General features: G+C 35.7%; 1 protein-coding gene across 3 annotated transcripts in view; it reads right to left on the minus strand.

Annotated features, from left to right (window-relative positions):
- UNC13C (unc-13 homolog C) overlaps nucleotides 1-14907 on the minus strand; it is a 244132-nt gene that overhangs the window by 84207 nt on the left and 145018 nt on the right. For all 3 annotated transcript variants that reach the window (XM_075100328.1, XM_075100329.1, XM_075100330.1), the window contains 4 exons: nucleotides 10300-10450; nucleotides 6823-6891; nucleotides 5353-5442; nucleotides 4267-4395 (listed from right to left, as the gene is read on the minus strand). In XM_075100328.1, coding sequence (XP_074956429.1) covers nucleotides 4267-4395; nucleotides 5353-5442; nucleotides 6823-6891; nucleotides 10300-10450 — 439 coding nt within the window. The remainder of the gene's footprint in view (nucleotides 1-4266; nucleotides 4396-5352; nucleotides 5443-6822; nucleotides 6892-10299; nucleotides 10451-14907) is intronic.

The following is a 14907-nucleotide window of genomic DNA, read 5'->3' on the forward strand; positions in this document are numbered from 1 at the left end:
AATCTATCAACCATTGTAGGCCCTTTGCTTTTTAACTGCATAATGTGCATGGGGTTTGAAATATCACAGCAAAAATGCATCCTTCTGCTGTTCTAAAGTACTTTATCAAAGGTTTTTCCATTACTGTGGCTAACATGCTGCCCTTTAAATACAATGCTATAACATAAGAGGAGGTCTCTAAGTACCTTCTGCATGCCAGATTTGAAGAAGTTAGAACGTTTTCAGTGCATCTGAAGCAGTACATAAATGTAACAAAGTGCCTCGCAATGAGCATTACTTGGCACTGAAATTTGCATGCCTGAAAAATAGGACTCCCTGGGGTAAACAGCTTTCACTACTGCACAACTTTATTTCCTGCTTCATATGTTTGAATGTGTTTGCAGATCACAGATTGCATGCTTCATGATTCAATCCTTACAGTGTTTCTATAAGAAATCAATAATCTACTAGTTTTTTGTCATTTCTACTAAAGAAAAAGAGGTACACCTTCAAAAGCAACTAAGTGGATTGGGTTCCCAAATCCCAACTGGAAAAGTGACCAGGGACTCACAGGTGAGTACAGCAAAACTGAGCCATTTCTCAAACCATAGATCCATCCACATGCTAGTCTACAGCATCTTGCTAATACAGAAACTCTGATTCCCAAAATCTAGGATATTATTAGTACATTATCAACCTGACCTAAGGTGTTATACTTCTAAGATGAGATAAATCGCAAGGGACGAGCACAGTGCTGCTATAGCTGTGTAACACCTGGCTCCAGAACTAGTTAATTTGTTGCTAGCTCCTAGCCTTCTGCACCATGCTTCACCATGACAACACATAGAGCAGAGTAACAGGCAAAGAAAAGTACTCCAAAATCAGGTAGAATTTCAATATTCTTCTGCTAAGCCAGTGTCAAATAGGGAGTATCCTGGTGCTATCAATCATCAAATGATTTTACTGATCAAGAGCTCTTCAGAGAACAGGAAGAGTTTGATCTGCATTTTATTGGTTTCAGTCAGTGGAGAAGACTGCAAACAGAATTATTGAAGGGATTTCAGTCATTGCAGGTGTCAGCAAGATTTCAAAATGTTGTTGTTTTCTTAAGAAAACAGAATCAGTGACAGATTTGTAAATTGAGTCAGAAAGTTATCAAAGTGCTTCCTAAATTACCTTTTCAAGGCATTTTTTTTTTTCAGCATAAGGCAGCTAGCTCTTCACTCAGATCAACGTTAATTAAAAAGAGAAAATACTACATCTGCTGCATAAGGAATTAGGTAGTTCTTCATCAGAGTGCTTTGTCTTAAATAATGAGGACAGTAATATCCGTGTCGGTAAGACTGTCAAGATGTTATGCTTTAATACCTGTAGTACTCATTTGTTTTTTGTCATCAGCTGTTCTTTGCATTCTGATATGAAACTGTATTATGACATTTTTGCACACTGTTAGCATTTATCATGCTTCACCCCATGAAATATTGCTGCTCCCCGGGGGTGATATTTTGCTGCAAGGTATTTGCTTTATAACAGTGACTGTGCCTCTGACATGAAGGTAGAGAGTAATAAAATGAGAAAGCAGGAATTGCTGAGCATATTTTGTGATTTACTTGTTACTCTGCTTATAGCAATAAATTTCCCCAAACTCGAGCACCCTCAATTTAATCTTTCATTGTTCTGTTTTCACCCCAAAATCAGACAACTACACACATTCAGACATTAAATATGTTTTTTCTAGAAATATTGTGGCAGGCATCTTTAGGAATTTTAGGTTGTAGACAAAAGCACCTACCACTTTTGGCCAGATGGAATAAGTAGGCTGCTTATGCTCCACTTTTTCATAACATCATCCACAGTATGATTCAGACAAGAAATGAACCATGGTAAAACCCTGGTCCTGCAATGGGCCTTGATAGGACAACAGCTGCCAGTCTGTCCCCTGAGTGAGAGCAGGTGGTGACCTACATATGAACCGTTTCTTGTTGCTTTGGGGTTCATCAATTTCAGTTCTCACTACTCACAGATCAAATCTCAGCTGGGCAGCTAAAATATGAACCTCCTGTGCTGCACCACCATGCTAGGATGAACTCCTTTCCTTCCTCTGAGAGGAGGCAGCCTGATCTGATGGGGAGGCAAGCAGAATGGTTAATGAAGAAGGCCCGAGGGTGGAATCTGGTGTAATTGGACTAAGGGGTTTGGACACAAAGTTAGTGAAATGTTAATTAAAGTATTGGTTACTGTTTCATTATTATAACAGTGATATCACAAGCTGGTCTGCAGTGCACCTGGATTCTCTAGAAAACCTCCAGAGCTATAGGTTCCAACAAACTTTATACTTAGCTGTTCCTAAAATTAAATGCACAAGCAGATATATTGGTGGCAAATTTAAGAGGATAATGCAGAAGGTAGTTTCCTTGTACAATGCTAGAGTTGGTATAAAAGTTAGGTAGTAATTAAAATTATTTTACTGATCTCTATTAAAGCAAGATCAGTTAGATTATATTTTTCAGAATTGCCTCCCACCTGCTGTGAAACAGAAAGTTTTAGTATCTGTTATTAAGATTATATGTGTTTGTTGTTTGATTACTGTTAGTGATGAGTTATTTTGAATGTTTGAATAAAGATTATTTATCTTAATTTTAAATTTTTCTTTTTGCACATTTTCTTTACATTTTCTTGTACTTGCTATAGACCATATCTCTATAGACATGTCTCTGCTTTAAGTTTCTACGTACAAACTCACCTGCTGGAAATCTTGCTGAAAAAGAAGAGGCATACAAATACAATGAAATGCAGTTAATTCAGTTTTCCACCTCAGTAAACATTTGTGGATTTATTTTTTTTTTAATTTCAGGACTTCGTATTGCTCTATCATTAAGTGGAATTGTGTAAGAGAAAAATAATATAATGGTATTGCCCTTCCTTCTGCTCAAAAGAATTTGGAGACAGGCATCACTTTAAACTTGCTTTACCTTCTCTACTGAACAGAAAGGATATTATATACCTGCATTTTATCTACTAAGATAGACAGGTTAAAATATTTTATGAATAAAGTAGTGAACCATTTTAAATGCAGATAAGCTTTTGCAGGTATGATGCTTTGCAGAAGTAAGGTTACTTCACTTCTAGCTGTTTACTAAAATGACCAGCATCTGCTCATAAACTCTGTAGACTTATGCAATATCCAGTCTAGCAACAGCTCATATTATATATAACAGACAAGATCAAATTGCTGCAGAGTAAATGTTAGCAAGAAAACAGTACAGTTTATGAGGCAAATAGATGTGATGTCTGAAGCTGCTCCTTCTGCTCATTTATACTGCTACTCAGCTTGTAATATAATCTCTTGGAGCACAGATACATACATATGCTTTCAGAGTGTGGAGTGCCTATGGGTGCTGGTGAGAAATTCTTATGTTCACAACTTGGGAGCTAGATATAAGTTTTCTCACATAACAGTAATGCAACATTAGAAAACAAATTCTCATTTCAGAAAAGCTGAATACATAGCATGTACTGCCTCTCCTGAAATACAGGAATTCATATTTTGGATTCAAGTGAAATGTGTTTTCAGGTAAAATTTGATGTCTTATATCATGTGATATGACTGTTCTTATCTATTATATACTACACAGCAAATGTGCATTCACCAAACAACTTAATTCATCCTTTTCAAGGCAGGAATAGTCACTGAAATACCATTTTTCCAGTGTACCACCCAGAAGGCAAAAGTAAGGAACAAGAGGTAATGTGATAAAGCAGTGATGTTCTGTTAAGACAGTTGTGTAATTTTAACATTACTTATCAAATAAACTCTGGCCACATTATAGGGGGGGAAAAAACAACCCCAAAACATTCTCAAGGCTTTTGCATGGCATTTGGGATATGACAAATGCTATGCTTATTTTGCATTGACAGTTCAGCCTGACAGACTAATATTAAGAAATGTTATATCCTCTGGTTTCTTGAAGCAGAGATCTAAGCTTTAGTATCATAGGTGTTAAAATATAAGACTGGGCAGAGAGTATGTATTTTTCAGCAATTTATAATGTTTCTTTTCTAAAGCTACTGAAGTGAAATATTAAATTTTTAAAAATTATTTTCCAATTATGGATCTTAAGTGAACAGTAATCAATCTAATGCCTCCCTAAAGCCCCTGGACAATTTTTACAGTGATGTCCCATGTGATGACTAAGTTATAAGTTAACATGTTAATTTTGAAGCTCATCTTGTTAAATATCTTAGAATTCATAGAGTTCATGAGAAACAAGCTCATGTTGGCCTTACCTGATCCACTAACTGGGAGTAGAGATCATAGCAATTGTCAAAAATGTATTTATAAGTTGAGTCCAGACAGGCTCTTACACAGTCTTTCACCACAGTACTAGCTCGAGGTGGACTCTGCAATTCAAGGACCTAATAAAATATTTCATAAATGGTAGAATGTCACAATTAGACTGAACACAAAAAAATTCAAGTTTTGCAATGAACAGGTCAAAAAGTGTTGAAATATAATAATCATTAAAAAATTTAAAATTGTGTTGACTTAAAGTAATCTTAAAGATGCATTAAAATACACACTTAAGCAAGCAAGTAGACTGTATCACTAAGAAAGAGGTATACATGCCCAAGGGTTTATATCTAAAGTTTTTCCATTATTTAGGAAATAATTAAACCATATAATTATGTGCTTTCCTCTGAACGAGAATATCAGCCAAACAGCTCTTCATTTTTTTAAAGCAAAGGCTTCAGCTTTCTACTCTATTTTAGGATACATTAATTGGGACTTCAACTTAACGGATTATTTTAATTCTTTTTATGTAGTACCTAACAGAGTAAAATCACATACTATTGAGACAAACGCCATTTTGTGTTTCTGTATTTTCATCCAGTAATATCAAGGTGTACCCTTCCATTCTAAAAATATTTCAGAACTTGACCACCTAGATATCAACATCTGGAGTGACTAAAGCAAGTAGAGATATCAGACCTATTTTGCTGTTTGACATGTGATATTATGATACTACTAGGAAAACATTACTTTATACGACAGATGTTCCTAAGGAGTTAAACTTAGTTTGCTTTACATGACTTGACTCTAAACCAATTAAAAAGGTAAAATTTTTGTTTTCTTCAGGAGGTGTTAAAATAAAGGAAAAGATAGTTGATTATTTTTCAAAGATAATGGCTTTTACCGCATTGTTAATACAAATTATGTATACGATGACTTTAATGATCTTCAGTAAGTTTAGATATTTAATATAAAACTGAAGGAGATTAATTGATTGAGTACTAAATAGAGTATGATTTTCCAGGAAAATAAAAGAAAATAGCATATTTTTTAAGAGTCATTGTGCAAATAAAGGACAATACCTTCATTCGAAAAAAAGTAATGCTGGTAAGCAGGTCCACAGTTGATTTCAGATCCTGGAGTCTTTCAGAATTGCTGGCAGGAAAATTATCCTGGTGAATCAGGAAGAGAGGAATCATGTGAGACTGGAATTACAAGTAAGATCCTTGGACAGCTAGGAAAAACATCCTCTAGGAAAACAAAGATGCTTCTTGGAAGGATTAGAAATGTTCATGTGTTACCCAAATTCTGCATGTGAGGATGTCAGTGATGAGTATCCCTTTGACATGAATAGGAACACTTCTGATAATACCTCTGTATTTGCAATATGGATGATTTAAAATACTGTGATATTTTCAAAACATTAATGGAGTAAAAAATACTACAAAAAGACTGGAAATGTTACTAATGAAAATAATTTCTGGGTTCTCCATGGTACATAAATGACGTGTAGGCATAAATGCAGTAGTAATCTTAATGGAGAGATTGTATATGAAATATTTGCTCTGATCTCTAAGTTAACAGGAAGACTGATGGGAAGTAGTGTTATTTAAATATCTTCATACTAAGGAAACATCAGCCAAATATCCTTATGCTCCAATATTATCTGGATAACATTCTTTAAAATTAAAAGATCCTAGGATGAACATTGCTGCATGAAGGATATGGTCTTAACAACTGAGTATATACAACTTGTGCTACCTCTGATGCCTTGGGGTTCTTTTAAATATTCCTGTTTTCCTTCAGTTTTAGGAAGCAGGCCAGATGGACAGAGAAATTCCTGAGTTGGAGGCTGCTATTCCTCGAAGCTGAAAGCAGAGCTATAGCTGATGGAGCCCTAATTGCTTATATATCATCCAAAAGTTCATGAGCCAATAGAATGGAAAAGGAGAGCAAGTTCAGAATGATATGATAACTGGCAGGTATTCTATGCAGGCTTTTTTCCTGAAAGGCTTGGTTTAGAGCATACCTCAGTGGAAGGAGCTTCCATGAGGCAGAAAAGAAACTGGAATTCCTATCACGTAGAAAAATGAGGAGTCAAGTCTCTTTCAACATTCCTAGGATCTTAGCATGGAAGTTGTAGCAAAGACATAAGCCTCTCAGAATAAATACAGCAGTAACAGCAATTTTTACTACATGAGCCAGTGAAGGTAATTCCCAGATGAATTAACTTAATCAAGTCATGGATTAATTTAACCAAAGCTGTTGAATCCTACTCTTTCTTGAATGTCTGCTCATCCTTTGACCCATTCGTAGCTTTTGGAAAGAAAAGAATAACTTTTTTCAAATTGGAAAAATATTGTTAAACTGCTTAAATTCTATAAGTTTTTGTTCCAAATAATTTGGGGTCTTATGTCAGCACCCAATATTTTCAGCTTCTGTGCCACAAGAGGGATTAATTTCTAAAACTTCTTTAAACAGATAAAGCACACAGGAATATTTACACGAAAAAACATTTGAGATTTCCTCTAGATAGAATACATTGCACATACCCTGTATTTAGACAAATCAATCCTCAGAGAATTGTGCAATTGATCCAGCAGTTTTATGAACTTTTCCCTCTGTAAAAAGAAAACAAGAATATTTTGCATAAGAATTTGCAGGTTCCTGTAATTGGTGGGTTTCAGAAAGTTGCTTTCCATTCTTAACTTCTTTGAAAAATAGATTGCTTTCCTTTATTTCATGTAAAAGTTCTAATCTGAGATATCTGTGTTTCAAGGCCAGGCAATGTATCTTTTATCACTTTATTTTCCATTTCTATCCTATATTGTGATTTACCTGGTATGCACTCAATACTGTGCAGCTGTGCAATACATGAGTGAGGTGACATACTTTCCTTTCTTAATGACTGATGCTTTGTTAAATAATCTCAAACTCAAAAACTTGAAAAACCTAGAAGTTCAGAAGCGTTGCTGATGTCGCTGACTAAAAAGACAATAACAACATCAATTCAGTATGAAGTCCAAAGTTTTAATTTATGTTAACAAGGCTTATTAAAACAGATAAGCTTTTTGAATTTTTATATTTGCCTTGTAATTGCTTACACTCTTCAAGAAAGCACCTTCTCTCTCCCTTTCATGTGTAGGAAATGATGCTCATTTACAGCAGAATTTGATGTAAAAGGATGATTGGAAATTATACTTCAGAAATAGTGGCTTTTATAAGAATAAGTTAAGTAATACTATGCAGTTTTAGTTTTCCCTTTCAAATGTGGAGATTAACTTGTTTTCCTGACAGACAAAGGTGCAGTGAAAACATTTTGCTGTGAGATACCCAGCTGAGCTGTGCCATTCTCAAGTAATACTAGTGAGAGCTTCTAATTAGCAATCTTCATGTTAGAATATATGCCACAGACCACTGCACAAAATTGTGCAGAAATCCTTGCCAGCCTATGTGAAGGCAGCAGGCTTGCGGAAGTTGCAAGATCTGAGAGCTCTCAGAATGCATGACTGTATCCACACCAACCCTGAAATATGATTGGCACTAATACAAAAACAGAGTCCTTTGTGCACCGTCTCTCATCAGTGGAGCACTAACCTACACCAAAAGCCACTAATTTGGCACAGTTCCCTTAAGGGATCAATCAAAATGAAACTTTTTTTTGTCATGTTATAAATCTGTCCTGAAATATTCAGTCAGCCAAATCCTTCCCAGCTGTAGCCTGAGGACTTGAATTTGAGATGTTCTTTTTGGTGAATGATGTGCAGCTATACACTAACAAATGCCTTTCGACCCAGGAGAGAAAAATAATCTCATATTTTGCCTATAAGACAATTGTTTTAAAAAAGAGCTGCAAATCTCTTTTAGTGATGCTTACTACTATCTTTCCATCCATCTGTTGAACCATGAATTGGACTGGAATTTACGTCAAAGGTAAACTGGCATTAACATCAGAGAGAGGACTTAATCTCTGTCCAATCTGAGGGTAAAAGTAGTCCTGATCATTAGAAAAATGGAAAAGGAAAAAAACAAAAAAGGAAAATCCAGCAAAAATATTCTGAATTTCAAAAGCTGGATCAAACTCAAAAGTCCAACAGAGCTTGAACATTGAAAGAGTAACCTTTTTTCAACAAAGATACACAGTCATCCCATAATAAACCATCAGTTAGCTTATAAAAGAAGAGCTCAGTAAGAACAGAGCAATATTATGCTATCATGGTAATACAATACTTGGATCATAAATATTCTGATAGTGCTTTTCATCAACAAAACGTTTTTACTTTATAGTAATGAAGCAATGTCAATATTCCCCTTTCAATGCAAACCACTAGCAGCAGGAGATAAAGTTCCAGTTCAAGAACATGCTGTCTCCAAACTAAACACCCAGCCCTAGGTACGTTTATGTGTGAGTACTTCAACCAGACTTAATGTTTAAAAGAAAAAATAAATTGATATTTAGAGCAAATATTTCTCTGAAAAAAATTACTGAATGCACCTGAAGATGACTACTTCATGGATTATTTTTTTTTTAACAGACATGACATCCCTTAAATTTGAAAATATATTAAAGTTAGTACTACTTTAGGAGTATTTAGAACTAACTGTTGACTATGGCTGTAAGCAGTAACATCAGATCCTAAGAACATTCAGGATTCAGCAATAATAAGAAAAATCAATCTTTGGTATTATTACTGCTACACAAAGTGAATTTTACAGATATAAGTTCTATCTCAAAGCTACTTGTGCATGAAATGCAAACTAATATTTAGTTTCAACTGTTTGAGGCCCTGTATGAGCACTGTTTGCTACAAATCAAAATTTGTTTTAGCATCTAGAGCATATTTTCTTTACAAAACTAAACATTTAACACTTTTTTCTAGGAATTGATTGAATTACTTTACTGAGCATAGTCTGATAACTGTGTTTCTAACTTCTGATAGGAAGATAAAAGCAAGACCGGAATTAAGTCTTTCCTGGTTTACTAGTCCAGACGTATAATTTCATAATGTTGTCTTGAAAATCCTGAAATTCATAATGTTTCTATTATTCTTAATACTGGAGAAGAGCATTAGTACTACTAATGCTACTTCAAACAACTACAATTTGTATTTAATAAATTGTAATTATGTTTGATATTTTATTTCATGTCAATAAATGGTATTTTAGAAAACATTATAATGTTTTCATAGGTATTGTTAAACGAAAAATGGCTTTGATATCAGCCATACGAATAACAGCCATACAAAAATAGAGGAAGGAATGCATTTTTCAGCATTAGGTTGTGTTCATCTCTGACTATATCATGTGTAATAGTAGAGATATGAAAGCAACCTCTTTGAATTATTGTTCTGTCTTCCTGCTCTCATCTCAGGGTAGGTGAACAAACTAGAGTACAAAGTGAATGTATCTTAATTTTTTAGCATGTTCAAAGACTAGGAAGTCCACACTGAGAGATACTTATCCACAGATGGAAAATTAGCAACAACAACAAAAGTACTACCACATCCTGAGATGTTGATGTTCCTCCTAAATTTTCTGATACCTTAATCCAGGACTTGGACAATGCACTGTTATTTCAGCAAAAATAACAGTCCAACGTTATAGGTTCTTGTGAGAAGAAGTAGTATTTATGGCTAGATCCGTTAAGTTAATATGAGTTCACTGATGGCACACAGCTCAAGAAAGGAATTGCAATCAATACTTAGTCTAGTGCAGTTAGTAGTTTGCAAGCCCACTGCAATAAAAACAAAAACTAATTGTTGAAGATTTTAGTACTATGCATGTGTGCCAGTACCTTCTACCCTATATGCCCTATATATCACTATATAAGGAACTGAATAGTATCTTCTCTAGCTTTTATAGTGATTGATTGTAAAGACTCAGGGCAAAATTTTAAAGTTAATAGCAACTCTTATTCTTTAAAATGACTAACTTTTAAAAACTCTTCGAATTTAAAAGTTAATATGGTACCATATATTAGAAAAAAAATATGAAGACTAGTATTCTATCAAAATAGAAAGTCTACTTACCCCAAAGTTAGTAGCTGCAAACCGATCAGAGGCAGATACATTAGTTGCTGCTGTAGTATGAGCATAGAAAGCATTTATATTGGCCAACAATGTACTCATAACTGCTGGAACACCAGGGCACATGTATTTAGAAGACAGACAGGAAAAGTGCCTACAGTTCGAACAAACTGACAGTTATTAAAGATGCAAAGATTCTGTTCTTTCTCTCATCTCAATTTCTTTTCAGCTCCCATGACACAACTTTCAAGCTACCTCATGGACAGGTACATGATAGCATGTATAGATACGTGGCAGATACACATAAGGATAATGCAGTTTAATTGCCACTTGTTGCACACTGATATTTTCAAACCGAACACATCAGATTCACATTTCCTTCTTACGCTGTTAATCCTAAATATAAAAACATGATTTAACTATCTTAATTGCTATTTAGCAAAACATTTGTTATTAAACACAAACTTATTATCATAAAAGGCTACAAGAAATCTACACTCTGGTAGAGAAGATTTAATCAGAAGACAGCATCAAGCAACTTCTAGGTTCACTTTAATTTGATTTAGGCCATAACTGAAACTATTCCACCTTGATTCAGGCCAGTAAAGTTTAGGTAATCAGTCTGTCAAAGCTGAACTATCTTCATATTGGGAAAAAAGCATTTAAGAAAAGAGAAAGTCTGTCACTGAGCCCATTTGGGGCTTCAGAAGAGAAAAGGGTTTATCCCCCATTTCCTGCAGAGTCTGAGGAGATTTACATTCTCTCACAAGCCTTAACTACCATCCAGCTCCCTGATCTGGACTGTATTGATCACAGAAAGAAGCTACAGCACTGCCAGTCCTGTGGCATGGTGCTTGGACTAACAAGGGAGATTAAAGCCATAGCATATCTTTGTGCTGCATTCACACACCATAGAAATATGGGTACTTATACAGTGAGGTATACTACTGGAATAGGGCAGAAGCTGAGTGTGATGAACTCAGTTGGCTATTGAAGGGTGAAGCTGGCAGTAGAGTTAGGAGAAGGAAAAAAGGTTGGGTGACCCTTGTGCTCCCATTAGGAGCAATTCAAATAGAGCTGTTTTAAGGCACTTTTGAGATCTGGCGCTGAGCAGTTTCCTTCTGCGGTATGTAATGCTGCAAAGGTCAGAGTACAAATAGGAGTGCTTACACTCACATAATGTTGAATCCCTCAGTAAGAAAAGGAAGAGGGGAAAGGAAGAAACTGCCATGCAAGGTTGCATGGCACAATGCAAGCACAACTAGTCTCCAGCCTGAACATCATCTCCCTCAGGATGCCAGCATTTAGCCATTCCAAACTTTAGAGCTTCTACCTGGAAGCATTTTTTTGAATGGAGTTCCGGCTTGTATTCAACAGAATCTTGAAAGTAAGAATCTGGGCTGAGTGCTGATCACAGACAAAATAACAGCATCAAGTGGTTTTCTATTAGGTTTTGAATACTTTTAACTCCCTGACTTGCTAGTAACCTTTCTGTTTCACTTTTCTTAAAGAAACCAGAGACCATTACTGCTCACAGCTCCTCGGGTAAGCAAATGTAAGAAAAAACCAACACTGAGTTCCACCCAGGTCTGAGTGTATTAAATCAGCTCTGATTTTTAAGCAGTCTGATTCATGGGCAACTAGAGTTTATTAGGTGAAATTTTAACACTGCTGAATCAAGTGAGCATATAAAGTCAGGTCATTAAAAAAACCATAAACCTGTTGTCAATATACAGTATTTGAAGTGGGAAGACATGTACAAGCAATTTTTTTTTTAAAGTCAGAAATATTTTATTTATTCTTTTTGGTTTTTTAGAGTACTAAAAATGCAACGACAATAACTCATTTAGAGTAGGTCATATGTTTTATTATTTTACTAGTTCTTAAAGCTCAGAATCAGCAAAGCTTTTAGAATTATAACTTTAATCAGATTCAGATTCTTAAATTGAAATGAAAATTGATGACATAGAAATTAAAAGCCTAAAAAACTTGCTGTGCTGCACCAGCCAAACCCAGAGTTGCAAAGTAGCAGCACAGTTTACTTGTTTAAAACAACAGGAGACACCTGGTTATAATGTACAAAGAGCTTATAACGTATAAAAACATGAGAAATACAAGATGGATGAAAGATCTAACATAAGGAGAGTGAACACTGCAAAACATAAAATTCTAATTTCAAGATTTATAGTTAGGCAGGACTGGGAGGAAGATAAAGGGATAAAGAATAAATGTATAGAGATAGGAAAGAGAAAAGGGGATTAGGCAGAGATGATGATGGTGAAAATGTAGAGTAGCTCTCTGTATGTCTGAAGGTCCTGATTGGGCAGCATGGTCTCTTAGCTGGAGTCTCAGGCTCCTCTCTACTGATTCTCCTTAGGAGCATAAGGCAGAGCAGCATGCTGGTTCTGAACCACCTGAGTCCTAGTGCCCATCCAAGAAAAAAAATTAACAAAAGGTCAAACTGAACACAGTTCTGCTGAACTTTAGCCAAGTACCCTTAACTGCTGTCACTGCCCAAATAATCTTCCAACCATGTCATTCAAGATTATTTACATCTTGTATTTGGATTCCTGTGCCTAACAATATAAAAAATGAGCGCTCTGTACTTTCTTGCAAGTCTGCACACAAAGTCACTTTAACTACATTATGCTTTCTGATACCCTTTCATTGACTCAGTGGTCCTCTAAATTCCTTCACCCTGATACCTGCCTCATGCTCTTGTGACTGACCTTGTTCATCATATTCCTGCTTTCTGATGTTCCAGGGCTGCAGAAACTTGCTTCTGCTGAAGAGACAACAGTATCTTTTCTAAGGTCTCCCACACTGACTTAGTATATTTGCAGATAACTTAGTATACTTGTAGATGCCTTTTCATAACCCTTTGGAGTAATCTGCAATTTCACATCTGCCAAACAACTCTTACTTCTTCTGTTAGCCTATATTTTTTAAAAGGGAAATTGAGGGAATGGAGTGAGTCAGCAGAAGGCAGCACATAAAATCTCTCTTGCTTCTGTTCTTCCAGTACTCCCCTCTCAGTGCACAGACTCTTACTACAGATGCTCATCTACAGGCTCAGAAATGGGCCTAAAAAAATGCTCTGGGCTGTAAGTACCTCACATCACTCCAAACCACGCCCTCTCCAGCACTTCCATTTACTTTGCAAATGAGACATCTAAGTGGTAATGTTTACTTCTGAAATCTGTGTCAGGTCACAGATATGTTAAAAAAAGAAGAAAATTCCAAAACTCCCAAGTGTCCAGGCTTAGGAATCAGTCTTCATTAATATACCTGGTATCACTTCAGTACCTAGATATCAGAAATGAACGCCATAAAATTATTTCTCAAACTGCTTTCCTCAACAGCCTTAGTCAATGAAACAGTCTACAGAACCTGGTAAGATATTTAAAATAGAATCAGCTACTTGCAGTAAGGTAAATGTGATGCTAAACACATCCACCTATCACTACAGTCACATGATCACTATGGTCAACACAGGACAAAAGTTTTGGAATCATCTTAGATGTAAAGTGTGTTTTAATTACTAGTGAGTGCTCAAAACATGTGATCTATACATTACTGTATTTACAGTACACTGTTCCACCTGTAATTTGGTTAGTAAAATCCACGATAAAGCATCTGTGTCAAGTGACAGGTTATGTGATTCTTTGCTTCTCTCCTTCATTTAATTAAAACCTGTAAAGTTCATAGAACCTATGAATTTTATCACATGCAATATGGGCCATGACTCTGAGAGTGCTGATAACCCAGGTAAGAAAACTGCAAGCCACCTGGCTTCCTTTTGCTTGCTAAAATAAATGAATCAGAGGAAACTCTCTTCCTTGTTTTTGTAGGTCTCTGAGAACAGCAGCCAATAGCATGAGTTATTAAAAACTTCTAATGGACACATGATGTGACAGCAACCATTGCCAAGTCTCACATATTTTACATTAATATTGCACTGTTTAAGCTCCAGTCACATGCCTAAAACCAGGCCTGCTTGCTTCAACTTTCTTACTATGTAATTTCCTGACCAAAATGCAGTGCTTGTGACTCTTCCAGTCTTTCTGCTAGTGCAAATTGGCAAAGAAAGAAGGCTAATTAACGTGCTGCACTCAGTAAGCAAATGCTATCAATGAAAATTACTTTAATGGGTGATTTGTGCACTTTTTGCAATGCAGCCACATTAATTGAAGCCTAGCAGGAGAAGAAGATGGCCTAGTTAATGCCCATTAACCTGCTGGAATGAGAACTATGTCGCTGATTTAGAAGCATTAGGTTCTACCTATGGTGACCCTTGCCAGTAAGAAGCGAAGGTCTTAACAGAGCTTTTATTGCACTTGGCTCCACTACACAGTAAATCCACGATGCTGACGTTATGTATAATTTCAGTGTCTAGTCAAAAATTGTTTCAATACGTGCTCTGCTTTTTGCCTTCTAAAGAGATATAAATTATGTTGAATGATCAATGAGAGGAAGAAAATGATTTTTTTCTTAGTGGTGGAGAGTTGGCTTAATATATGTAGGTAAATTAACTTCCAGTACAATTCCTTCAAGACATTGAATTTACAGCATAAATCACTATCCATCACTGCAGTCACCAAAATAAAGGCT

This window comes from Phalacrocorax aristotelis, chromosome 7 (assembly GCF_949628215.1).
Source record: "Phalacrocorax aristotelis chromosome 7, bGulAri2.1, whole genome shotgun sequence".
In the NCBI taxonomy this organism is placed as follows: Eukaryota; Metazoa; Chordata; class Aves; order Suliformes; family Phalacrocoracidae; genus Phalacrocorax; species Phalacrocorax aristotelis.